The sequence below is a fragment of the Theropithecus gelada genome, chromosome 10 (genome assembly GCF_003255815.1).
Source record: "Theropithecus gelada isolate Dixy chromosome 10, Tgel_1.0, whole genome shotgun sequence".
Taxonomy (NCBI): domain Eukaryota; kingdom Metazoa; phylum Chordata; class Mammalia; order Primates; family Cercopithecidae; genus Theropithecus; species Theropithecus gelada.
Window position 1 is genome coordinate 89,058,516 of NC_037678.1, and position 26,799 is coordinate 89,085,314.

General features: G+C 48.4%; 1 protein-coding gene across 4 annotated transcripts in view; it reads right to left on the reverse strand.

Annotated features, from left to right (window-relative positions):
• The window catches only part of RRBP1 (ribosome binding protein 1), a 68,559-nt gene that overhangs the window by 29,373 nt on the left and 12,387 nt on the right, over window positions 1–26,799 (reverse strand). For 2 of the 4 annotated variants that reach the window (XM_025398697.1, XM_025398698.1), the window contains 3 exons: window positions 17,171–17,719; window positions 15,736–15,820; window positions 48–196 (listed from right to left, as the gene is read on the reverse strand). In XM_025398697.1, coding sequence (XP_025254482.1) covers window positions 48–196; window positions 15,736–15,820; window positions 17,171–17,698 — 762 coding nt within the window. In that variant the 5' untranslated portion in view covers window positions 17,699–17,719. Of the gene's footprint in view, window positions 1–47; window positions 197–15,726; window positions 17,720–26,799 lie in introns of all 4 variants that reach the window. The other 2 variants (XM_025398696.1, XM_025398699.1) reach the window with 2 other exon arrangements.

Genomic DNA, 26,799 nt, shown 5'->3' on the forward strand with positions numbered 1-26,799 from the left:
CCAGCTGCAGTGGCCTCTGAGTGTGGCCAGCAGGAGGGTGGGCCCACCTTGTGCCAGGTGTCCTGAATGATGCCAGCCTTCTCAGACAGGATCTCGATGAGCCGCTGGGCCTCGCCCTCGTTGAACACCATGCTCCCAACCGTGGAGACCAGCGTCTTGTAGGGGAGGTAGAGAGGGCCATCGGCATCTGGGGGCCCTGTGCAGCGAGAGGGAAGGAGCTGAGACTTAGGCGTATGCCACAACACACGCGGCCACAAAGCCCATCACACCAAGAAGGTTCCGGTCACAGCCAAGAAGAGTTCTCCGACTGCCTGGGGTCGGCAGGCTGAGCATGGCGAGTCGGCTCCAGTGTCTCCCGCTCTTTCAGGACACTGAGAAACTGACTCAACGATGGGTCCCTGCCCCGTCCTAACTCGCCCACAGAAGTCCCAGGCTGGGGTGGAAGTAGAGCTCCTTTTTTCATTTCTACCATCAAGATTGACCTGGAACAAAATTAAGCAAGGCATACTTTTCCCATGGGCTTTTCTCCCTTCCTTTTTTCTCACAAATGCGCTGGTCCTGTTCTCGGCCTGCATGGCTCACCAAGCTTCTCCCCACTGGCCATGACTGAGCTCTGTGGCCTTGTGGGACCTGACTGGGCAGCGAACCCACTGTCCATCACACACAGACACCCAGAGCTACACTCCTGCAGCCACGGGAGGGCACGGAAGGCAAGGAGAGGCTGCTCCCACACGTCGGGGCAAACCCTCTATTTCTAGCTCCCTGGATGAAAGCTTAGGCAGCGACAGGTTTACGAGAGAGAAGGCTGGCTGGGTTCCTATAGAATGGGCCTGTCCACTCGCCAGTCCATGAGTGACTGCCTGGAGGACAGGAAGCCATCTGCCAACAACCAACCGTCACTTCTGAAAACTAAAACTGCCGAGCCCCTCCCACCCCTGCCACACACACACACACACACACACACACACACACACACACGTACACACACAGCTTTGCTCTCACTGGGGCTTGAATGCAGCCGTGGAAGCAAGAAAGGGTGAACCAAGATGCCACGCCTGAGTGCCTGGACTCTTCCGCAGCTCAATGACAGCACCAAAAACGAGCCAAATCAGAGAGCGGACTGGCCTACTGCAGCCCCCTCAGCTGAGCCCACCTCGGGAGGACAAAGGAGAGGGCTGGTTTCCATAGCAACCCTCAATTCTCTGGCTTGTCACAATGTTTTCACTTACTAGTCACAATATTTTCATTACAAGTCAAAGCATTTGGCACAATACCTTAATGAGGGGAACGTGGGATGTGGGCGAGCTGGTTGCTATGAGCACCTTTATTTCATAACTTCTTACTCTGGTGAGGCTCAGGAGATTAAAAATAACCACGCTGACACCAAAGGCCTAAGAGCTCATGGGTGCCATGAAAACAGGTCCCGGCAGAAGTATGCCCCTTCAACCTTCTTTTTACCGAAATATTTGTACGTATATAAAGTAATTTTAATGCACACACAAGAGAAAATTCTAACCCAAAAGCCAAAAGAAAATAAAAGCATGCATGGCGTACTCTCAGGAGAAACCCCCGTGTTAGTTCACATTTCGGTTCCCAGCCTTCCCGTCTTCCCCCTCAGCCTGCAGGTGCGTGTCTACTGCCAGCACTTTCCAGGAGACAGAGGCCACTTGTTTCAAAGACACCTCTGTAGTTACAGACTGGGCAGGGCAGCTGCTTCAGGCAGCGTCTAGCTGCTGGCTGCAAAGACATTTTCCCCTCCTGACTCAGAAGAGTCTCCTCCTGTGCCGTCCGATGTGCTGGGCACCGGCCGCGTGTGGCTGCTGGGCACCTATAACGTGGCTGGCCTGACTCGAGATGTGCCACAAGTGGAACGTACACATGGAATTTAGAAGATTTGGTATGAAAAAAAAGAATGTGAAGTATCTGTAATAATTTTATATATTGATTGTATGTTGAAATAACATTTTGGATAAACTGGGTCAAATAAAATATATCGTTAACATTCAGTCCATTTGTTTCTTGCTTGCCTTTTTAAATGTGGCTAAAAACATTCACATCGCATCCATGGCTCACACGTGTGTCGCTAACACTCTATTTCTCCTGGACTGGCTGGCCTATTCCTTTCCAGAACCGGGGACTCCCAAAGTGCCCCCTGCTGAACTCCTGGCAGCCCCCTGGTCCTACAGAGGTTCCAGAGTGACCCAAGAGCTCTGGCCTCTTTTGAACCCTTCCAGACCCCACGGCCCCTACTGCACTGCCGGGTGGGGAAACATCTGGAGAAGGCAGCTGGAGAGCCCGCGCTCTAGGACGCCGCTTCCTGCACGGGGGTCAGCGTGGCCACATGCTCACCCCTCGCAGGCTCCGTCCACAGAGTGCTCCCGAGAGTGGCATTCTCATTAAAACTTTCTAATGTAATTCCATTCTATTAGATATTTTAACAGAAAAAAACTTGTAACAAGTGAAACGAACGCAAAGCTGCGTACAGCAAAATTTTAACGCTCTCCTCTGCCATCCCTCATGGGCCCCCAGAAACTTCACAGCCTTTGCCACACTCATACAAACACTACCTTTCATATTATTTTTAGAGAGCTATAACTTCACAAAACATTTTTCATTTAGTATTTTAGGTAAAAACTGTGCTGTCTCAATTGTTCCCAAATCAAGGGCAGCACAACTGAAAGAAAAAGGGAAAGCCCTCAGAAGCAGAGGCAGGATTTCTGGGTCTCTAGATGAGTTGCATTTAAATAACAGACTAACGGGAGCCCAAGGCGAGCCCGGCACATCACTTAGGGCTCCAGCAAATACTTGAAGACGCCAGTAATCTTCTGAATTGTGAAATCTTAACACACTAAACTAAGTCTGTCAGACTCAACACCTAGTCTGTGAAATCACGGACTTCAAAAGGCCCAGGGTGCAGTGAATGCTCGAACAGCTCGGCTCACTGAGGACTTGCTCCTGTGGCTAATGCTTTGCCCATCTTGGTGGGTCTGAAATACCAGAGAGGGACAGGCCAGGAGGCCTGGGGAGAGACCAGGGAGCAGGAGACCCCAGAGGAGAGACACAGGCCAGTGTCTCACTTTGATGGATAATCCAGACCTCTGTCTGTCAGGGGACACAGCAACAACCCAGGGGCCAGGCCCTGCAGGAATGGGACAGGTAGTGTGACAAATAACCACATAGGCCTGGGCTCAGGGGGGTGGCCTCTCCTGAGCTGGGTGGCCCTGGCCATGGCACTTCACCTCCAGGTGATGGCTCCCGTTGGGGAAGCTGAGCCAGAATCCTCAGAGCCACAGGCCTGCCCAAGAGCCTGGAAATGAGATTTTTAAGTGCTATCTTCTCACCTTTACTGCTGACAGCTAACTCAATAAAAAAGAAATGAATGAATGAATTCATTCATTTATGAATGCACAGATGAAGAAACACATCCGTAGGCCACGTCCAGTCTGCAGGTCACCTCTGTCCTTGGGCAGTGGGGCACCAAGGTCAGAGCAAGGCCTCTGGGACCAGGTGGCCTGGAGTCGAATCCCAGCTCAGCTCCTTCCCACCTGTGTCCTTGGACAAGCGGCTTAATCTTCCTTTGCCTCTGTTTCCTTGCCTACGAAATGGGGATGATCACTGTTCCTCTCACAGCTTGGCTGGAAAGATTAAGTTGCAACATGCTTGGAACCATGCCTGGCACAGGGTAACGCACAGCAAAATAAATCAGCATGGCCGGCCTTCAAGCAGCTCACAGCAGCTCAGCTAATGCACCTCACACTCCAAATTTCAAAACAACTCTCCCTGCTGCACCCACGCTGGGAGGCTCAGGCACCTAAAATTAAACCCATCTGGCAAACAGACATGCAGTGTTCTCCCTGTCAACTGTGGCGTCTTTGGACGAGGCTTTTCTCTCTGTATAATTTCCAGGATCCCCCATGGCCAGGGCTCAGGCACAGGAGGAGGATCTCAGCCCTAAGGGGCCTCATGCGACTCGGCAGCCAGTCCCCCACATCAGCTGCTGGAGCACCCCTGCACTGTGCACACCCGGTTCTCTCAGTCCACGGGGAGGCTATCAGAACCACTCCAGGAACGGCCGCCCGAGCCCTGGCAACAGCTGGTGGTTAACAGGAGGGGATTATCGCCTCGGCCCTGGGATGGGCCCCACAAAAGGCTCCAGCTCAGCTCCAGCTCGGCTCCAGCTGCTGCTACAGGTGCCCAGAAGCCCTGGCCAGGGCAGGCAGGGCCAGGTGGTCTCCAGACACAAAGTATGTACCACCTGTGTACCCAGCAGTCCGTAAATTGCTGGGCCTGGAAGGTTAAGTTACAGGTTGGGCTGTGGCCAAGAGAGGCAGCGGACACAGGGCCATAAGGCAGAAGAGTGACACAAAGCGGACCTGGAGAGTGACTGTGGCAGCAATGCTGAGAAAGGCTTTAAGGCTTTGGGCCAAGCATAGCTGGGTAAGGACACGGTGAGGGGCTTTGGGCCCTAGCATGTCAGGCTTGCACCCGAGGTTGGACTAGGTCCAAGTCTTCATAGGCCCTCAGAATCTGGATTTTATTCTGTAGGAAACAAGCAATGCCTAGAAAGGAATGTTTGAATTTGAGAAAAAGATTTCAGGATGCCCAGGGGGATGCAGCTGGAAGCAGACAGACCAGCTGGCCTGGACCCTGGTCCTAAGAGCCTGAATCCCCGCTGGGTCCTAAGAGCCCAGGACCAGAGTCCAGGCCCAAGTATTCAGGAAGCTGAGCTGGCGGGAGAGAGGCCCAGGTGTCAACCCAGGGACTCCTGACAGTGGAACCTGAAACGGCGTGCACTTGAGGGCTTGGGGAAGAACTCCATTGGCAAAAACTCTCATTTCCTAAGAGACTGTCCAGATCAGGTTCTGAGGGCACCTCCCTCAGACACACAGATGCAGTCTGAATAGCTGCTGCCTCTGGGCCTGCACAGGGGCAACTCCAGACAGTGCAGACCAAGGGACCCAGCATGACTGCCCCTGTGGGAAGAAAGCCAGATCGAAATCTTGGTGTGCCTTCCACACCCTGCATCCCCAATCACCCCACCCAAACTCAGGTGTGCTTTAAGAAGGGGCTCCACTGTGCCTCCTGGAAGCCCAGCACTGCACAGGTAGTCATCAGCCTCTGCAGACCAAGATTAGGAGGCCGAGGACAAGCTCCCCATTCCTGCTGACCCAAAGTCCAGAGGGCATCTCTCTCTCTCAACCTGAGGAGCTGGCTCCTTTCAGGGTCCTGCCCCAAGGTGGGACGCAAGACGCTCTCTAGGGAGGAGCTCCGGCCAGCATCACTGCTGGCCTCTCCCTAACAGCTCGTTCCTGGACTGCGGCCATGAAGGCTCCTCCTGAGCCTGTGGGGGAAGTGAGCGTTATGAGACCCTGGAGGAAATGAAGATCTACCAAATGCTCCCGGAGGCAAACTGCGACTCCTGCTCTCACTCACTGCTCATCTGCCCACAGCTGAAGCCGGCCCTGGACAGCACACGAACAGTGGACTCCAGGCCCAGCTCAGGCCACAGAGCCCGGCCTTGCCCAGGCACTGGTCAGCGCTCCTGACAGGAAACAGGCCAAGGAGGCGCAGCTGCACTTGACTCCGAATGCCACGAACGGTCACACCTGCAGCTTTAAGGGCAATGGAGCTAAGTACAAATAATGTCAAGAACAACCCGATTCGGGCCCTTTTAATCAGTCCTTTTCCTTTGGTTGGAGAAGAAAGTAATCAGCTACCAACTTGGGGAATTGTATATTTAATGGTATCTAATGGAATTTAAAATATCCTAAAGACTGAAGAACTATTTTCCTCTTTAAAGTTTTGGTTTTTCCTCCAAGTTTCAACAAAACTAATTTTATACCTGGAGTTAAAAAAAAACCCTACATCACAGTATTTTTAAAAGAAAGACAATTCCTGGAGGACCTCTGGGCAAGGCCCTTCCCAGGGCACACAGGCTGGCCCAAGGAGGATACGGTTTAGACAGCAATTAAGACTCTACCTAATGCCTGCAGAAAACGGCAGGGGATTTTTAATCCCCGGCTGTCTGACCACAGCCGTCTGGGGCCAGTGACCGGAGTCCCAGCCTCACCATGTTTTCAAGTGACTGAAAAGAGATTTCTGGAAGAGTGTCATCTAGCAGCTTCTCACACTGATACTTGGCTTGCTTCCCTAGGGGATGTTTTTGTTCTTTTTGAAAAAAAGAAGAAAAAAAGAAAAAGTTGGGTTTGAAGAACTTACACAGAAAGTGAATAAAGGCTCCTAAGCCCCAAAGAGTTTTCTTCAGAGCTTCAGACTCTGGGAAACTGAGTTAAGTTCAAAAGAAAAAGTATCTGACTTGATCTCCGTGTACACCTCTCTGTGCATCCGCCGGCGAGAAGGGCACAGGGGCACCTACCGGGCAGGGCGGGGGCCTCGGGAGGGGCTGCCCACACCAGCCGCTCTGCCATCTGCTGGTCATCTGCATGACTTCTGGGAAGTCTGAGCTTTGGTTTCTGCTTTTATCAAACAGGTAAAAATTCAAATCCACCTTAGAGAATTGCACGAGGGAAACCAGCCTCCTAAACTGCACCTCTGAACAAACACCTGGCTGGGGATTGTAGCGGTGTCACACCGGCTGTGCTAAGCAGCGCTGGGCCTGGAGCACAGCAGGCACATGTGGGGAAGACAGGTGTGGGTGGGTGAGTGAGGAGCCGGGAGCAAAGGGTGTTCCCATCACCAAGTCAAATCGTTTAAGATGAGGGCCCTGCTACACTAGACACCTTGAATACTGTTTCCTGGGGGCTTGACAACTCTTCCCCATACCCTGTGACCTGTGACCCCAGCCCCATTATATTACAGAACAAGACTTCGGATTTTAGGTTGCATTTCCTATTGTGGGGGTAGAATGGGGGCTAGGTGAGACTGCACACTAAACATGGAGCTCACAGGCCCCCTCCCACCAGGGCACTGCCAGGCTCCAGGATGTGGGAACCGCCTTTAACTTCCCACCTTGCCTCAGTTCATGAATGCGTCCCAGGCGCCTGTGTGCCAGGGCGGGGACAGGCACTGGCCTCCTCCTGGAGGCCTCAGAAGAGCTGGCACTGCCTTTCCTCATTCCAGACCCAGACGGAGCAAGGCCCTCCTTGCTGCCCCTCAGAGGATGCAGGGCTGCCTCGAAACACCCAGAAGGATGAGAGTTCCATCAGTTTTGATATAATGAGGGCCTATTTGACTTAGAGACAAATAACGGAGTTTTTGTTTCTTCTCCATAAAAAAAAAAGAAAAAAAAAATTATAGAAAAACTGGAAAACGCAGAAGGCTGAAAGGGAGATACTAACATTTACCCAAAATCCTGCCTCCCAAAGGTGGCCTCTTTCTCCCACATGGACTCATCTGACGTGGCAAGAATGGGTCTCTGAAATGCCTGTTTCTGAGTGTTTGCCACCTCATGGAGGTTGGCTGGGTTCTCCTGGGCCAAGACACAATGGTCCCTCTGGCCACAGAGTAAAACTGGCTTGCATCAGCAGGCTGGGGAAAGAGGGTCCCGCAGAAAGCAGGCCCACAGGCAAGAGAGAAGTGCCATGCCCCTAGGGTTACCCACCCCCTTCCGTTAGGCAGAAAGGTCACAGGTCCTTGGGTGAGCTCCAGACTCCCCAAGAGTGTAACAAGTACCCTGCATCCCCACATCCCCTGAGTGACGTGCTAGCAGAGGTAAGGAGGAAACACCTGTTTCCACCCAGCAGCAACAATGAGTGAAGCAAGCCCCAGTTAAAAGCATACTGTTCTGGAGCTCACGCTAACTGTGGGGTCTTCAGAATGTACATATGTACTTCCTCAGTCTATGCCCACACTGTAGGATCCAGACTCGATTCCAGGTGCTGGGTGGGACAGCTCTCCTGCCAGTGTAACACCCAGATGGTGATTAGTATGAGATCAGTGCAGCCCAGGGTGGGAGGCAAACCAGCATAATCCTGCAAACAAAGACTCAATCTGAGGATAAAAATAGCTTTTTTAAAAACCAACACCACTGCATACACATACGTCTTGTGCTAGAAACTTGACTTTCCTAATAGACACTGTATATAAGTGCTCAGTTAACAAACCAGCTAAAGCCTGGATGCGTGCGTCAGCTGACAGTACCCCAAACATGGGGAAGCCTCCATTCTGGGGACTTTCCACTTCTCGAGGATGCCATCAATTTCCTCCTCTCCAAACATTTAATAAAGAATTTGTGCCTTTCATTTCCGAAGGAAGAGGTTTTCTCCTTATCCCACGTCTGGGTTTATAATGCTCCCTCCACCCCAAACTTCCTGAAGTTAGAATCATTTCCAGAGTAGCACAGCAGCATCGTGTGAGGAGTGCTGAGTCAGAAAACAATTGTGTGGGCCTCTCATCGTAAATTGTGGAAGTTTCTGGAGAGCAATGCAGCACTGTCTTCCTAAATTAAAAATGTACCCACCTTTTGACTTGGCAATTACTTATCTAGGAATTTGCTTTGTAGAGACACACAACAGTGTATGTACGTCATTGCAGCATTAATTTTAGCTGCAAAATAGCTGCATACTACTTAAATGTCATTTAAATAAATTGTGATACATTCATGCCAGGGAATATTATGCAGCTGAATGTGGCAGCTTCGCAGGTGCAATATGGAAAGATGTCACCAACACACTGTTAAGTAGACAGCAGTGTGCACTGCAGCTCCCGTTTGTGGGTGTCCAGGTGAAGAGCACAGTGAATTTGAGGCCCCCCGCCCCCCGCAGGAAGTGGATGGTGACTGGGATGGAGCAAAAAGACTTTCTATTTTCACCTTCCATGCTTCCAGACTGTGAATTCTGTTTACTGGAAACACATATTTATATAATAATAAATTGTAAAAGGCAAGGATTAGGAAGGCAGGCGTTCTCTGTCAAATACAGCCATGGACAAGCGGTAAAACCTGCTGCAGGGCCCCCATCTGCTGTTGGAGGACAGTCAGAGCAGAAGTTCTGGAAGCGACCCAGCCTGGGTCTGCAAAAGCGTGTCCTGGGCCTACCACTCCTGCGGGGTCCCCCTCTGGGACACTTGTCAGGAGGGGGCCCTGCTGGACCAAACAGGTAACAGATAAGGCCAGGAAGACTGAAGAAGCCATTCAAGTCTCTGGTGGAGCCCAGCTCCAGACCTGGTTTTGCTGCTGATCTGTCATGTGCTATGGGCCAGTCACAGCCTCTGTGACCCCTCGCAGCATCCTACTGTGATGTGGAGATCAGACAGCTCACCCCACCCTGTACTCAGGACACAGCAGCCAGAACAAAGCAGGCAGGAGCAGTGTGCAACAGCACACAGGGCTGCACAGATCTGCCAGTGATCTAAGAGGCCACCTCCTTTCAAACGGTCCTGTTTAGAGCACTGCTGTGGGAAACTTTCTGTTCTGGCCGAGATGATCTGCCTCTGCACTGTGTAAGGGGAGCCACTAGCCACGTGTGCCTAGTAGGCCTTGGAATGTGGCTAGTGTGACTGAGGAATGGAATCTTTTATTTACTTCTGACTAATTTAGGTGATAATTTAAATGCTCCCATGTGACCAGTGTCACCCATATGGGACAGCACAGCCCTAGACTCTAGCCCTTCCCTGCCCAAGTCAAGGCCTCCTGGACTCATGGGAGGAACTCCCATCCCGGCCTGCTCCACACCGGTGATCCAGAACCCACTCCCAAGCACCTCCCGGATCCCTGCAGCATAGCCCTCATGCCACCTCACCCCTCCCACCCAACACACTCACACCGACAGGTCCCTGTGTTTCTAGACATCCAGGGCCAGTCAGCCCACCCGGAGTTCTGCCTACGGTTGCCTCAGGTTGGGCACACATGACCTCTAGAGAAGATGGCAGGCCCCAGACTGACAGGAAGCTCGGCCCCAGCAGAGGGGCAAGGAGGTACAGGGCAGCCAGTGGGGGCCGCCGCAGCCTTTCCAACAAAGCAAGGAACACGCAGTCTAACGTGTCTCATCCGGGCCTGCTCACCCGGCAACATGGTCACAGCCGCCAATGGTAAGCAGAAATCCGACTAATTCTGGAACACGAAACTCCACATGTAAGACGTAGCTGCAAGGGTGAAGCCAATTCCATGAGCCGCTGGTGAAAACCCATGTTGTGGACTCACAGATTTCTGCCTCATACCCTCGGGCACCACAGTTCACGGCAAACTGAAAACCAAGAAAATCGTCCGAGGGCACAGAGACAAGGTGGGAAATGACTGCGAGTGATGGAGCGAGCCCGGAGCAGAGAAGCGCCTTTGCGAGAGAGCACCACCAATAACTGACTCTGCCGTGGTGGGAATTCTGCCAGATGCAGCGACGTGCCCACCATGCCCAGCACGCCCTCGGGCTCTCCCCTGTGCTCGTGTTATTTGTGTGTGGGAAAAGCAGACTAACTGTGAGGAGAGGTGCACACTTCACTGAGCCCACCCAGGGCCTCTGTCCTTTACAGTCAGAGCTGCAAAGCAGCTGGAAGCTGGATGCTATGCAGACAGTCCTTCTTGCCCACGCCACCTGGCAGTGCTTCAGGGGTTGGGCCCCCCACCCATGCTCTTAGCAGGAAGATGGCAGCCACAAATGCATCAAGAAATGTCCCTGGAGCCCGTCAGCTGGAAACAGCAGAAAATACACGTGTGCTAAAGAATAAACAGATTGTGACAGAGTCCAGATGAGGCCAATACATACAGATACAGGCCAAGAACAGCCTGGCCCTGGCCAGGCGTGGTGGCTCACGCCTATAATCCCAGCACTTTGGGAGGCCTTGGCGGGTGGATCACCTGAGGTCAGGAGTTCGAGACCAGCTGCCAACACGGTGAAACCCCATCTCTACTAAAAATACAAAAATCAGCTGGGCGTGGTGGTGGGTGCCTACAATCCCAGCTACTTGGGAAGCTGAGGCAGGAGAATCGCTTGAACCCGGGAGGCGGAGGTTGCAGTGAGTCAAGATCACGCCATTACACTCCAACCTGGGTGACAGAGCGAAACTCCATCTCAAAAAAACAAACAAAAAAAAGAACAACCTGGTCCCAAGGTGGACAGAAAGAGCCACACATGCACGCCTCACAACCCCCAGCCACCAAAGACCAATGCTGATTGGGACATTAATACTAGATACCCACCAGCACAGTCCACAGAAAAGCACACTGTATAGTTAAACAGTAATGCATGAACCCGTTTTTGTCTGTTTTGGTTTGATAAATGGCCATGCAGGGTCTGACCACTGAACTAAAGGACACAACAAAAGGACAGGGCCCTCCACCCCAACTGCTACGCGTGCAGACTGGTGTGGGCTGTCCACGTAACACACACCCGACCTCCTCACATCCCAGGGCCAGTGCCCTCCCTTCACAGTCTCCATGCAGGAGGCACCAAGCCATTGTCGTTCCAGGACTCGAATGTCCCCCACATCCTGAGTGTAACCCCATCACGGAACTGGTGACAGCAGGTGCTGAGTGTGAAGCATCTTAAGCCAGAGTTCTGAATGCTTTTTATTGTACAGATGCTGCTCCCCCATTGAGAAGATCTCCACCTGGGACCACGGAACTCCAGACACATTAAAGACTTATGGGTTTTCTATGGATAAACTCGGAGCCTTACCAATATGCACTACAGATTCTGTGGAAAAGAAGACTGAATACATGTGCCTGTTAACTGGGATTTCAAATACCTTGAATTTCCGGCCTTACTACCCAATCACGTGTGTTTGCTAGTGACTCCCTTCCATGTTCATAAATGCCTCCTTTCATCTGTCCTGAGCTCTTGATGCTTGAGCATCACGGAATCATGGAGGGTCTCTCCACTGTGGCTGGAGCTCTGGACCTGGTCACCAAGTCCACGCTCCCCTATCAACAATCCTGGGTGACTCTATAGCCTGTGCTGCTTTACAAACCACCCTCAGCCCCTAAGGTCTGTCCACTGTGGCTCTCGGGTCCTTCTCTGCACTTCACCCCAGAACTACTGAGATGAACGCACAGGCAGAGGCCTGCGGTGCTGAGCTACGTCCAGAGACAGGACGCCGGAGCAGGAGTTCCAGCGGCCCCTGCCTTCCAGGGATCTTTCTCAGTTGTTTTAACATCTGGAATTAAGGAAGTATCATTATTCCTTTATTTTTTGCAATGGCAAAGAGAGTATTTTAGAAAATATATCAAGATCCAATTTTATCTCCCTAAAATAATTTCTAAAGGGCATTCTATCAGGAAGGTTTTAATAGGAAATTCTTTGCTTCATCAGTTCGTTGGAATTCCTGTCCCAGCAGCATTACTGAAGGCTTTCCGAAGGGTGTTCCCAGCTCCAGGGGGCGCTGTCACAAACACGAGATCTAGGGTCTTCAGCGTTGCTTTCTGACTTTCATTTTTTTCTTTATTTTTAAAATTTCTTGTAGAAACCAGGTCTCACTATGTTGCCCAGGCTGGAACTCCTGAGCTCAAGTGATCTTCCTGCCTCGGTCTCCCAGGGTGTGAGGATTAACAGGAGTGAGCCACCACGCCCAGCTGCTTTTTGACTTTTGAAAACGACTACTACATTGAAGAAAAAAATTAGAAAGGAACTAGCGCTCTAATGGGGGTTCTTATATAGTGTATTTCCTACAGTTCTGGTTTATCTTGTTATCACTTATCTAATGTCTCTGCCTTCCATTGTTCTTGAGGCATGTAAAGAATTTGGCACCGGACTTTTCCAATGAAAAGTCACACTGTGACCATGTGACCAGTCTTTGCAGGCTATTATGGGATCTTCCCAGGCATCACTGTTAGTGGCTGCACTGTGTCTGGGTGAGCCGAATGCACTGAGCCCTCAGGGCGGCCCGAGGGATACCCCGGCCACTCACCCACAGACCTGGCTGCCACAGTTTACACTGTTTCCTGAAGGGAGTCTGGGAGAAGAAGAAAAACTACTGGCCCCTTTAAGCCTCTTGATACATTTTACAAAATTGCTTTTCAAAACGGTCACACAATTTACAATGCCAGCATTTAAAAATATGTATTATATATTGATATGAACAGGTTTTAAATAAAGCTTATTTGCTTTAATGTGAGTTTTCAAAATTGCTACATGACAAAGTCTCCCGGATCATGACTGGCCCCACGTGTGGGACCTGGGACCCACAGCATCAGCAGCTCCCAGGAGCTGCTTAGAAATACAGAATCTCAGGCCCCACTTGGGAGCTGCTGAGTCACCGTCTTTATCATAGCAAGATCCTGGGTGATTCATCTGCATACCAAAGTTTAAGAAGCACTTCAGAAGGGGATGTCTCCGGGATCCTCACGGTGTCTGGTGAGTGGCCCGAGTCCACCGCAGATGGCCCTGACGATGCCTTTGTACATCGATCATGGGAAAACAGGTCTGAGATTCCTCAGTGCAAATTCAAGAAACGAAAACGTAAAGTCCAAGAAAGAACTTTCCCCATGTTTTCCAGACTCCCAACACTGTGAAGAAGAAAGAAACCACCCTGCGGGCGGCGTGTCAGTGGCACACGTGGCCCTGCCTCTGCCTCTTCCTTGTGGTTGCGCAGCCCCGCGTGGCTGCGTGTCAAGCTTCCCCATGTCAGCCTTGGTGACTTCTTCTCATGACAATGTCAGAGTGGCCATCTTCCACCATCTGGGCTAATCCATATTCATTTCTTTTCAAATTAAATCTATTTCATCCAAACTTTAAATTTTTATAGAGGCAAGTGCTTGGTGGGTCTAAGGAGACTTTTCCAAATGATGAATATATGAACACACTGCCCCAGATCATTTGCCGAACGTTTCCTCCCCTACTGCAATATGTTGCTTCTCTCATTCAAGTTCTCAGTCAGTTTCTGGGCCTTCTATTCTCCTACTTGTAATTACAACAGTTGGGAGATGTTCACACAATGACAGGACTGGCCTTCTAAAATCCACTTTAAAAAAATCTGTTCAATTATTCTTACCTATTTTTCCCTCAGATGGGACTTTTCGAATAATCCGTCAAGTTAGGGGGAAGATCTTATCAAGAAGGTTGGGCTGGAATAATGGTAGACCACTAAATTAACTTGGAAATTACTATCCTTTCATCGATAATATTTAATCTTCTTCTCCTAGAACATGGGGTTTATTTTCTTGGTTGCAACTTTATCACCTCATCAAGCTGTTGTGTTAGGTTCACAGAGGTTACACGTAGATCTCATCCCTAACAAGGTTCTTTATTACCTGCAAATTAGAACAATTTTGTCCTCCTTTCCAATATTATCATCACACTTCTATTTCATATCTTGTTTCAAATGTCTAAAGCCACACGAAGTAACAATGACCATGGGATGCAGGAAGTTGTGGACATCCCTGATGTAGAAGAACCAAGTAAAAAGCCGATTCTCAGCAACATCGCCAGCTTTGAATCAAGTGGAACATCATGTTAAAGAAAGGGCAGTGTGTCGCCTGCCAGCCTCTGGAAGTAGGGCTGAGGCCAGAGTGTCTGGGTTTTCAAAGGGCTTTCAAGGCCACCTGATCTGGGCTGGGCAGCTGGTCCCTGGCTTCCCACAGGAGCCTACAGCCACTCACAGGGGACAGGGCCTCTCACACGGAGCAGGGGGCTGCTGTCCTAGCAAATGGCCCAACAAAAACAGCAGGAGAAGGAGGAAACCCCAGGAAGGTAATAGCCTGACAGAGGCAAGATAGGGAAGCCCAGCTAAAGACACAGGGCCTGTGCAACCCGACACTGGTCCAAACATTTCACACCTTCTAAGATACCTTTTGTCAACACAAATGCAATTATTTTTCCAAATCAGCTAGTGGCTATTTAAAAACAAGAAAAGAAAAGGAGAGGAGAGGAGAGGAGAGGAGAGGAGAGGAGAGGGGAGGAGAGAGAAGTAAAATTGAATGAATGAAAAACATGAAACAGGAACTCCCTGGACCAATTTCTACAGCGATATACACGAAAAAGATAAAGGTAAATCAGTGCTCCATATGATCACATATCTATGTAATCCAGTGTCTATGTTAATGCTCTATAATGCTTTACTAAATGACTAGGGTGGGGCAGGGGAAGGGGAAGGCAGAGGGGGAAAGAATGCAACTGCTCCTTAAAAACACCTTCCTACCGTCATTCACTCAACAAGCACAGATACACGAGTCAGGCTGTACAAAAGCATCAGGTGAGGCAAGAACACGGAACAGGCTGACGGCACACAGCCAGACAGTTAAGAAAGACTTGTCAATACACAGAACTCTTCTAGACTGTGTGGTGGATGGAATTACTGCTCCTAATTCCTCACCTCTCCTTGTGCTCCCATATGTTTAAGACATGCCAAGACATGGACCTACTGCTCACTCACCTCTCCTTTCTCACATCACCTTGCAGTCCCTTCTCCCTGGACACAGTGGACTCCCTGCCCCTTGACTCAGGCTCAGACACATCACTTGTTCTGGTCATTGAAACGTGGGCTTGAAATGCCCTTTCGTGCCTCTGCTGTAACCATGAAGGGCCTCTGCCCTAGAGGGCCCCAGAAGGACCACACATGGAACTGACCTGAGCTCAACCTGTAGCAGAGTCACCAACCCAGTTAAAACCAGATTGAGGCAGAGCCACCATCCAAGAAAGCTCACATCTGCTAACCTCCAGAAGCATGAGCAACAATAAATGACCGCTATTGAAAGCCACTCAATTTTTTTTTGAATGTTTGTTATGCAGCCTTATTATGACAATTGCTGACTGATACAGGTGGTACTCCCCAAGAGAATCCACAAGTCATTTAAAAACAGCCTTTCCTTCTAAGTTCATAAAGAAATCAGTTACTTACCAGGCTCACCTTTTTTCTTTGAACCAGACTTCTTCTTGGCAGGAGCCTCTTGTTTTGGTGCCTCTGGGCTCTGGGCTACATCTGTATTTCTGCCCTGGACAGAAGCTGACTCTGTCTTTTTACCCTGATTGGCAGCTGCGTCTGCCTTTTTGCCCTGGTTGGGGGACCCTTCTGCCTTTTTGCCTTGACTGGGGGACCCTTCTGTTTTTTTCCCCTGGTTTGTAACACCCTCTACCTTTGTGCCCTGATTAGCAACCGAATCTGCCTTTTTGCCCTGGTTGGGAGCTCCGTCTCCTTTTTTGCCTTGGTTGGGACTCCCCTCTGCCTTTTTGCCCTGAGCCCCTTCTGTCTTTTTACCCTGGTTCTGGGCTCCCTCTCCTTTTTGGCCCTGGTTCTGGGCTCCCTCGGCCTTCTTGCCCTGGTTCTGGGCCCCTTCTGCTTTTTTGCCCTGGTTCTGAGCGCCTTCAGCCTTCTTGCCCTGGTTCTGAGCCCCCTCGGCCTTCTTGCCCTGGTTCTGGGCCCCCTCGGCCTTCTTGCCCTGGTTCTGGGCCCCCTCGGTCTTTTTGCCCTGATTCTGGGCCCCCTCGGCCTTCTTGCCCTGATTCTGGGCCCCCTCGGTCTTTTTACCCTGGTTCTGGGCCCCTTCAGCCTTTTTGCCCTGGTTCTGAGCCCCCTCTGCTTTTCTGCCCTGGTTCTGGGCCCCCTCTGCCTTTTTGCCCTGGTTCTGAGCCCCCTCAGCCTTCTTGCCCTGGTTCTGGGCCCCCTCGGCCTTCTTGCCCTGGTTCTGGGCCCCCTCTGCCTTCTTGCCCTGGTTCTGGGCCCCCTCAGCCTTCTTGCCCTGACCCTGGGCCCCCTCAGCCTTCTTGCCCTGACTCTGGGCCCCCTCTGCCTTTTTGCCCTGATTCTGGGCCCCCTCTCCCTTTTTGCCCTGATTCTGGGCCCCCTCTCCCTTTTTGCCCTGATTCTGGGCCCCCTCTCCCTTTTTGCCCTGGTTCTGGGCCCCCTCGGCCTTTTTGCCCTGGTTCTGGGCCCCCTCTACCTTTTTGCCCTGGTTCTGGGCCCCTTCTACCTTTCTGGCCTGGTTCTGAGACCCCTCAGCCTTTTTGCCCTGTGTTGGGGTCCCCTCCGCCTTTTTCCCCTGGTTTGGGGTTGTATCTACCTTTTTACCCTGGTTCTGGGCCCCCTCCACCTTTTTGCCTTGGTTTGGAGTTCCTTCTGCCTTTTTGCCTTGGTTTGGGGTTCCCTCTGCCTTCTTCCCTTGGTTTGGGGTTCCCTCTGTCTTTTTGCCCTGGTTTGGGGTTCCCTCTGCCTTTCTGCCCTGATTTGGGGCTCCTTCTGTCTTTTTGCTTTGGTTCTGAGCCCCCTCCGCCTTTTTGCCCTGAGTAGTGCCAGTGGCTGGTGCGTTGCCCTTGGCACCCACTGGGGGCACCACCACCATTGGCACCTCCTTGGGAGCAGTTTCTAAGATGGCAGCCTTCGAAGTGAGAACCTGGATGGAATTCACTACAGAGCTGACAGCTGGTTCCACTTTTGCCACTTTTTTCTCCTTCTTCTTTTTGTCCTTGGGAGAGGAGGCCAGCTTCTCCTGGGGCGTGGCTGGAACTGTGGCGACAGGAGCAATGATAATTGGGGGCTGGACTGGGGTTGGAGCCACAGCCACAGCAGGAGCCCGCACTGGTTCTCGGAGGAGGACAGTCACATTGGGCGCCGGATCGTGATCAGGTATCTTCCCATTAGGCTTCTCTTCCTTTTTCTTGGTCTTTCCTTTCTTCTCCACTGTTTTCTCCTTCTTTTTCTTCTCTACTTTCTGGTGGTGAGTTTTCGCCATCTCCTTGCGCTGGTTGGCTAGGGCTTCTTCATACGACGTTTCCTTCATGGAGAAAGTCGACACCAGGAAGATGCCAATGGCAGAAACAACCATGAATCCTCCAAAGACCACAACTCCCAAGGTTTGAGTGTCGTAAATATCCATCCTGGCTTGCTTTCCTTTCACCTGTCAAATACACACATGGAGGTTACTATTTGTAGAAATCGAGGCATTCAACAGTTTCCATCCCCACCAAACTTCAGGTTTCACTAATTCTTTCTTCAGACTAATAAATTCAGAGAAGAAACAAACCCAGGCACTCTCTGATGTCCCACATTCTCTCCTACTCCTCTTTAGGAGTGAGCGATTCATACCCACGGCAGGAGCAGTCCCCACACAAAGCAGCAGTAGAGTCAGAGCAGAGTACAGGTCTACCTCTGCAGCACACACGCCCAGGAGCCTCTGCAGCCAGGTCCCCCATGCAAGACGTTCCCCACCACAAAGTCAAAGATGCACAGGAGCACAAATGCAGGCCAGGTGTGAGACCATGGGCAGTGGTGGAGACCGGAGCAAAAACACCCGCCCCCACCTAAAATTAGGCAGTGACACTCCGTCATGGCCGACTGCCCTAGAAATGTGATTGCTGAGTTGGGAGATGTTTTGATTTTTCATGTTAGGCCAGCTATCTTTTGAATATTTTTTCTCTCAATGTGAAATTGACTGATTTAAAAAACATGTGAACCAAACCAAACACATCTGCAGGCTTTCAGCCACATGCATTTTAGCCAGCAGGCCCACAGTGTGCCATCTCCACTCGGTTGCTTCCCTCTTCCCCAGTGCCAATAAATGCCGCTACCCAGGATCAGAGATAAAAACTTCTGCATTACAATCCTGAAACGTGTTCAAGAATTCAGTGAGGGAAAATAGCCTTTTGCCAGCAACAGCTCCTGAGGAGTTATGGAGCCTATAATTTGCATGTTGGGAGACAGGAAGAATCAGTCTTGGGAGGCCCAGAAGATGCCAGGTTTGGAATTTCACATCCAGAAGGTGCACAGAGGGTGAGGAGACAGTGTCACCAGGCGCTCTGTCAGACAACGCTCCCCAAACCATGAGGACAAACAACACGGTTCTCACTGCCTATGGACCAAAGTCCAATGGCTCAGAGGCAACCAGGTTCATACACCTTCCTGCCACAGCCCAGGCTAAGTTCCACTTCACTGAGGAACTCCAGGAGGTGTATGTATTTGGATACATTCAACTGAGTCCCGAGTCCCTCTAACAAAGATCAATGGAATGAGCAAAGAGAACACAAGGGTAAGAAGGGGTGGGTAAGGGGAAGTAGAAAGAGGTGGAAGAGGAGAGGAGGGGAAGTGGACAGGCCTCCCCCAACATTGCCCTGCAAAACCTCTAGATGCTGTGGGAGGCTGGGGCCAGGCTGCTTAGTGGCTCAGATACTGAGATTCTTCTCCTAAGAAACTGAGATCCCCACTCCTCTTGAGTGGATACAGAAAAGGGAAATAGAGTAGGAATCAAATGCAAATTTTGATATGAGGGCATTTCAAAGAAGGGACTGAGAAGGGAGACTGTTTTCAACGTCTTGGCATCGTGTTCTAAGACAAATCACTCTCGGCCGGGCGCGGTGGCTCACGCCTGTAATCCCAGCACTTTCGGAGGCCGAGGCTGGCAGATCACGAGGTCAGGAGATTGAGACCATCCTGGCTAACACAGTGAAACCCCGTCTCTACTAAAAATACAAAACATTAGCCAGGCGTGGTGGCGGGGGCCTGTAGTCCCAGCTACTCGAGAGGCTGAGGCAGGAGAACGGTGTGAACCTGGGAGGCAGAGTTTGCAGAGAGCCGAGATCGCACCACTGCACTCCAGCCTGGGTGACAGAGCGAAGACTCCGTCTTAAAAAAAAAAAAAAAAAATTCACTCTCACTCTTATCACAGAAGGAACACATTACTTTGGCCTTTCTAAGACTTTTGCAGGAAGAGGGTTTAAAACACTCATGACAAGAAAACTTCCCAGCATATGCTCTCCCTGGGGACAACTCTATCAGCCGCGTGGCAACACACTTCTCGCACACTGTCACTCTGCACTGAGCAGGACCGAGTCACACTTTTCATTCCAGTCTTAACCTCTACAAACAAAGTCTTAGGGGAGCTCATGGAGGCCTTTCAATCCTGGGTCAGGCGGCATTTATGTTTCCAAATGGGTTCTGACCTCTGGCTGTGGGCAGTAGCAGTGTGATCCACAGCCAGGGCACTCTCACGTTTGATCATCGAGGGAAAGTACCAGGAACTGGCCTTCCGAGAACACACTCTCAAGCGGGGTGTTAAAAAGGAAATCACACCCTGCTCAGCTGTTCATGGATTCAGTGGGTAGGAGGATGGGGACAAGCAGGTCTGGAACATGGTACAGTCAACCCTCACTTTTTGGCAGGTACCCACCAACCAAAACTCCTCTGAGTACTTACAAGATTTCTCAGAACTCTGCCAAAATGGACATCACATTATAATCACTACATTCAAAAATCCTAAGGCCAGGCGTGGTGGTACAAGCCTGTGATCTCAGCACTTTGGGAAGCTGAGGCAGGAGGATCGCCTGAGCTCTGGAGTTCAAGGCCAACCCAGGCAACACAGGAGACCTCATCTCTATTAAAAAAAATAAAAAATCCTCTAAAACACTCCCCTTCTCTAGAGAAACGAACATTCGGGGCCTGGGTCACCCTCACCGAGGCTCCGTAAACCCCAAATGGTTTCCCAACAACCATGTGCTTGAGAGGTGGTCTCCACAGAGTCGCGGCTGGCACTGGTTGCAGACCGTGATGCAGTGAACGTCCATGCACAAAGCGGGGCCTGTTCACAGCCGAGGACTGTGGGGCTCTGTGCAGCCTTGTGGTTTCCAACTTCTAAACTCTGGCAGAAAAGCCAAGGCTGGAAAATGAACTTTTAATCTCACTCAACATAGGCAAACACAGAATACAAAAATATATTCTCTGTTGGGACCCAGAATCGAGAAAAGCAAACTTGGGAGAATATTTTTCCTTTACAACGCACACAAATATATGTTTTATAGCAGCACAAATGTGTCTTCCCAACTTTTGCAGAAAAAGAAATTACATCCCCACCACTAATTTCCAAGTTAGAATTTTTTAAAAGAAATCTTTCACAAGAAAATGAAAAGCCCTAGTCTTAAGTAGTAATACACTGAAACATTTAAGGCTAAGGCAATACCACCACGGACAGCAAAGAAATCGAAATGAAAAACAGCCTTTCTGCTGCTTTGCAGAGTCAGCTTTGGTGGGGCATAAACATCACGCTGGGAGATCCCTGATTCACAGAAATGATGAAGCCAGGGATGCCTCTCAAATTCGGTTCTCACAATCAGCATTCCGGGAGCTCTGCTCCTGAAATCCACACCATGATAAGAGGCCCCCAACAGAAACCTTTTCTAGGGCTTCCTCCATTGCACCAAAGAGTTAGGGCAGATGTGTGCCCACCCATATCTTGTAGGGTCTGACCACAGGGATCTATATTCTGTCAATTTCAGAAACTTCTGTCAAATATGTACTTTTACTCACTGAAGTGGTCCTCCCTTATCTTCTGGGAAACATCCCAACAGCCCCAGTGGGTCTGAAACTGCAGTAATACTGAACCCTATAGACACTATTTTTTTTTCTTATACCTACATACCTATGATAAAATTTAATTTAGAAATTAGCCACAGTACGACATTAACAATAATAAAATAGAACAATTATAACCATATGCTAGCATCACCACTCCTGTACTTTGGGGTAATGATTAAGTAAAATAAGGGTGACTCAAACAAACGCACTGTGATACCAGACAGTGGATCTGGGAGCCCAGAGGGCCACCAAGTGACGCACAGGCAGGTAACATAGACGGCGTGAATCCACTGCACACGGGACGGTTCACACCCTGGGCAAGACGCTACTCAGAATGGCATGCAACTTAAAACTCAGGAAGAATTTCTTTCTGAAATTTTCCATTCAATATTTTCAGACCACAGCTTTCTGCTGGTAACTGAAACCACAGAGTGAAACCATAGATAAAGGGGGACTACGATATTGCCAACACACTCAGACTGTAAGACAAAAAGATGAAGGCCCCAAGAGGGAAGGATGTAGGAGGCTGCCCAGAGTTCAACGCACTGAACTCTCTGGCCCACCTCTAAGGTCTCGAGAGAACGGCTCTACTTCTGTTCTTAAGATTCGGGGAACAAAAGTAAGAGGAAGCCCCAAACTCTTTAGACACAGAAGCTATTTGCTAATTCACATGGCTCGGCCAAGTCAGTTGGGTCCAATTTGGCAGCTGGGATTTTGGTAGGTTTTGTGAAAGGACCCTCAACAGCTCCCAGGGCTCTGTCTCATTCCTAAGCAGCAGCTCCATGGGGGACCCTGTGTGGAAGCTTGGAGAAGCCGTGGGGTAGGGGTGGTCAAAGAAAACAAACCCCCAGATCCATTTCCTGGGCGTAGCATAAGGTGACCTGGTAGGAAGGTACAAAACTAAAACAGAATGACAATAAAAGAGACCCTAGTAGACGTGGCTACATCAGAATCAACAGCTCCTAATTTTTAAAATATTATGAAATGACTCATACAAAAGACTAAGAAGAAAAATATGAACATCCATTAGCCTACCACCCAGGTTCACCAAACCCTAATTTTGCCATATGCACTTCAGATATTTATATATATGTATGTACGTGTGTGTGTATATATATATGTGGGGGGGGGACACACATGTGTATAAGTATATATATGCCATCTCCCTTCTAGAGGGGGACAACACTCTGAATGGGTCACTTACCACTTCCACCTGCTTATGCTTCTATTACATGTATCTCTACAAACAAAATACAGCCGTTGCTTTGTGTGTTGGTAATTGCTGTGTAAGTGACATTGTTCTAGGTGCTATTTGGTAACATTTTTTGACTAAACTTTGTGAGATTTGTTCATATAAATACACATAGCTTTGGTTTATTCTTTTTTTTTTTTTTTTTTTTTTTTTTGAGACAAAGTCTCTCTCTGTTGCCCAGGCTGGAGCTCAGTGGCACGATCCTAGCTCACTGCAACTTCTGCCTCTCAGGTTCAAGCCATTCTTGTGCCTCAGCCTCTTGAGTAGCTGGGATTACAGGCCTGCGCCACCACGCCCAGCTAATTTTTGTAGTTTTTAGTAGAGACGGGGTTTCACCATATTGGCCAAGGTGCGGTTTATTTATTTTCACTCCTATATTACATAGCTGAACCACAAATTATTATCCATACTTCTATGCTTTTAGGTTTTAAAAATGTATGCTATCACACAAAACTGTAGTGTGACATGTCTACCATACAGAGTGAAAAATCTCCTTTATAGCCCTGATGCCAGCCACTCAGGGTCGCTTCCTGGAGACAACCATTGCGACAGAAGTCATTTCACTGTTTATATGTTATTTTCTTCAAAAGACTTTGGTACTGCATTTCAAAGTCAGGTTTTCAATCACCAGGAATTTACTTTAGTATGTGACAGGAAACAGTGATAAAACTTTCCCCATCAGTTTAATTACCCAGCACCATTTCCTAACTGGTCTTTTCCTTCCCCCACAGACTCAGATGGCCGTCTCTGTGCCATTCAGTGGATCTGCTTCTAGATTCTACATTTTGTTCCACTGTTATATTTATGCCCTACATCAATACCACACTTTCAGCTTAAGCATCCCCTACAAAACCTCTACTGGAATTTGTATTTGAATCACACTGAGTTTATACATGAATGTAGGAAAGACTGCTATTTCTAACTATAGAAGCTGTCTGTCAATGAATATGGTATGCTAGAGCACTACATTGATTTAAATGTTTTCTTCGAAGCCAGGCAGTGGTTCACGTCTGTAGTCTGAGCTACTTGGGGCGGAGGCAGGAGATCACTTGAGCCTTGGAGTTGAACACCAGCCTGAGCATCATAGCAAGACCCTGTCTCTTAAAAAAAAAGTTATCTTCCATACTTCTATAAGATTTTAATGATTTTCTCCATAAAAGTCTTACATGTTGTTTTGCTGATGGTTAGAATATCTTTTGTAAATTACTTCTTCTATTTCCCAGCTATAGACAACCAGCAAAGTAATTCATTTCTGCATATGTATCAATCACCCAGCTATCATCTACGCTCTTGCAAAATCTAGGATTTTGTAGATTCTTTCTGATTTTTTTTTAATAAGAAGCTGTGGAAAAAAAGACAGTATTGTTTCTTGCTTTCCAAACCATATGATCTCATTTCTTTTTCTTGGCTTAACAGAGCTGGCTGAGAACTCTGGTGCAGTACTGAGCAGAGTCTGTGCGATAAGCTGCCTTGTGGCATTCCCAAGTCACTGCTTCTAATGTTTTACTACCAGTGTTGTACCAACTGTAGGTTTCCAGCAGAAATCTTTCCTCAGGTTAAGTAGCATGTCTTATATTCCTAGTTACCTTTTTAATATAATTGAGTATTGGATTTTACCAATTGCTTTGTCTTTACCAGTTGACATTTTCTCCTTTAATCTGAAATATGTGGAATCAGGGTAATGCACAGTCTAATGCCAGTTCATAAAGTTTCTATGGTATAAATGTTTTCTTGAAGGAGATTCTAATATATCACTAGATTTGGTTTGTTCACATTTTTATGTGAGATTTCTATGTGTATTTTAAAATGAGAACAATCAGAGGTCATTCTCAGACTGTTCTCTGATCTTGGTATTAGAGTCACTTGAGTCTCACAGAGTGAGCTAAAAATCATTCCCTTTCCCTTATTCTTTGGGATAGTTTGTGTAAAGTTAGGGTTATCTATTCTTTGTAGATCTGGAAGAACTTGCCCATAAAACTGTCAGGATTAGTGTTCTGAGATCTTTTCTTTAAAAGGGGGAAGGGTGGCTAGAGTGCTGATTTTTAACAATTTCTATACAATTTAACGACATCAATTTCATCGATGATTCTGGGACCAGCTGTTGGGTTTGTGATCCAATCTATAAAATTAATATTCATTATTCCTTCCTCCCTCCTTCCATTGGTTTATTCTGTCTTTTCTAACTTCCTGACATGGCCATTTATTAACTTTCAGTCCTTTCTCTTTTCTGGCAGCAAATATTTAAGGCAATAAATTTCTCCCTAAGTACTGCTATCGCTTCATCCTACAAGCTGTGTTAGCATCACAGCTAACATCCATACATGACTGAATTTCACGAATGTCTCCAGCTGCCTCCCCAGTGGTCGAACCACCTACAAGGTCTTAGGTCTGCTGCCCTTCCCCGCGACATGAGCCCCCATCACACACACATATGGACTAGTCAGTGTTGTTTGGTTCTGGACAGCTGATACTTGCTTGTTTACCCAAACGCTGGCCATCTGCTCATCACTGTTTCTTGCATCTCATTCCTTTTTTTAGGGTCTTGCCAAAGTACATCCTTGAGTAGATCTTTCAGCAAGGATCTCTCCTTCATAAACTTTCTCAGTCCTTAAAGCCCTGAGAAAATTTACTTCACCTTCATGGATTAACTGAGAACAGAATTCCATGCTGACAGTTTTCTCTCACCACATTGAAGATATTATTTCACTTGTCTTCCGGCCTTTTCTTGATGGGATGTTTAGAAACACACTGTCAGTCTATTTGTCATTCCCTTGTAATATCTTTTTAATCTCTCATTACTTTTAAACCCATTTCTGGGGTTCTAAGGACTCAGTAAAATGTTTTTAAGTGTGTATTTAACTTATTCAGGTTCACTGTACTGAGTGTGAGGAGTTATGTTTTTCTTCAATTCTGGAAAATCCTTGGCCACTCAGTTCTTGGAAAACGGTCTGGTCCCTATTCCTTCCTGGTAGAGCTCCTAATTAGACCTCAATCTCTTTGTGCTACCATTTGGAGAACTCGTTAGACCTACACTCCAGTCTTCAGCTAAATCTTACCTGCTCTATAATCAGTCCTTTGAGTTACTCAATTTGTTTTTTAAGTCTGACTGGCTTTTTTGTTTTCATTGTCTTCTTTTCTACCTTTAATAGTAATTTTATATTATATCTTTGGTAGGGCTTTATCACTGGCAACCCTTAATGGGCTGAGTTGTGGGCCTGCCTCTAACGAGTTGTTTTATCTTTGCTTCAACTAGGCCCTCAGGGAAGACCAGCCAGGGACTAACTTTTACAGGAGGCATGGTCTCCTTTTACAAATTATCAGGAGACCATGCCTCCCTTGCCCAGGACAAAACAGATAAATTCTTACCTTTCATCTCCCCTTGCTACTACTGGGTAGGTGTTCCTTCTAGTCTGCCCTCCCATTGAGGGTACAGCCCTTCAAGGGTTCAAGTCTTACAGGGGGATGTGAGAGAAGGCTCAGTTCCCATTCCCAATCTCAGACAAAATCCCATTCCCCCTGGACGTTAAAGCCAAAGACTCAGATGACTTCGACTGATAATACCGCACCCCTACCCCTGTTCCAGGGTCAGCTCACTGCAAGCCCCAGTCACTCTCCGCAATCTTGGCTTATCAACTCTGGTCATCTCTTTCCCTACCTTGTGAATGCACTACTATGCATTGTAAAGAGTGCTTACCAACTACGTAATGTTTCTAAGTGTTGGAGAAGTGGGTTTCAGATCAGTTGATCTAAAATTTTAAGTGTAATCTCTGATTTTTTTTTTTAACTCAAAGAAACTAAGAGAAAATGCAGTAACGAAGACAGAGTCTGAAAAAATTTATTTCATTTCTAAGAGGATACATATAATGGACTTCCTATTTTAAAGAAACAATGTTACTCATTTTAAAGAAGAGCTGAAACACTAAAAATAGAAATGTATTCTATTATAAGCCTTTGCTTATTCATCAGCCATTTCAGATTCAATTTCTATGCCTGAAGGGGAAAAAAATAAAGAATTGACAATTTTTGGTGTCTCTCCAAATAACAGTCTTTGGAAAGTAAGTACTTAAACAGACCTAAATCTTCTGCGAACTTCCAAGAAGCCTACAGGCTTCACCTTATTGAGGAAGACAGCATGCCTAGGCGGCAGGAATCAAGAACTGATGTCTCAAAATGGATATGAACAATTAAGATGTGCTAGCCCACAAGGGAGTTCTTAGTGCGGTAAACATTTGTCTCCCCAAAGCAGGGGTCAATCTCATCTGTATTGTATCCAATCAAACCTCACCACATGAAATACGGTAAGTGATGAACCAATCGTCTACTCAATATCATATCAGGATCATATGTGCTAATGTATACCATTATAAGGATCAGATCTAAAT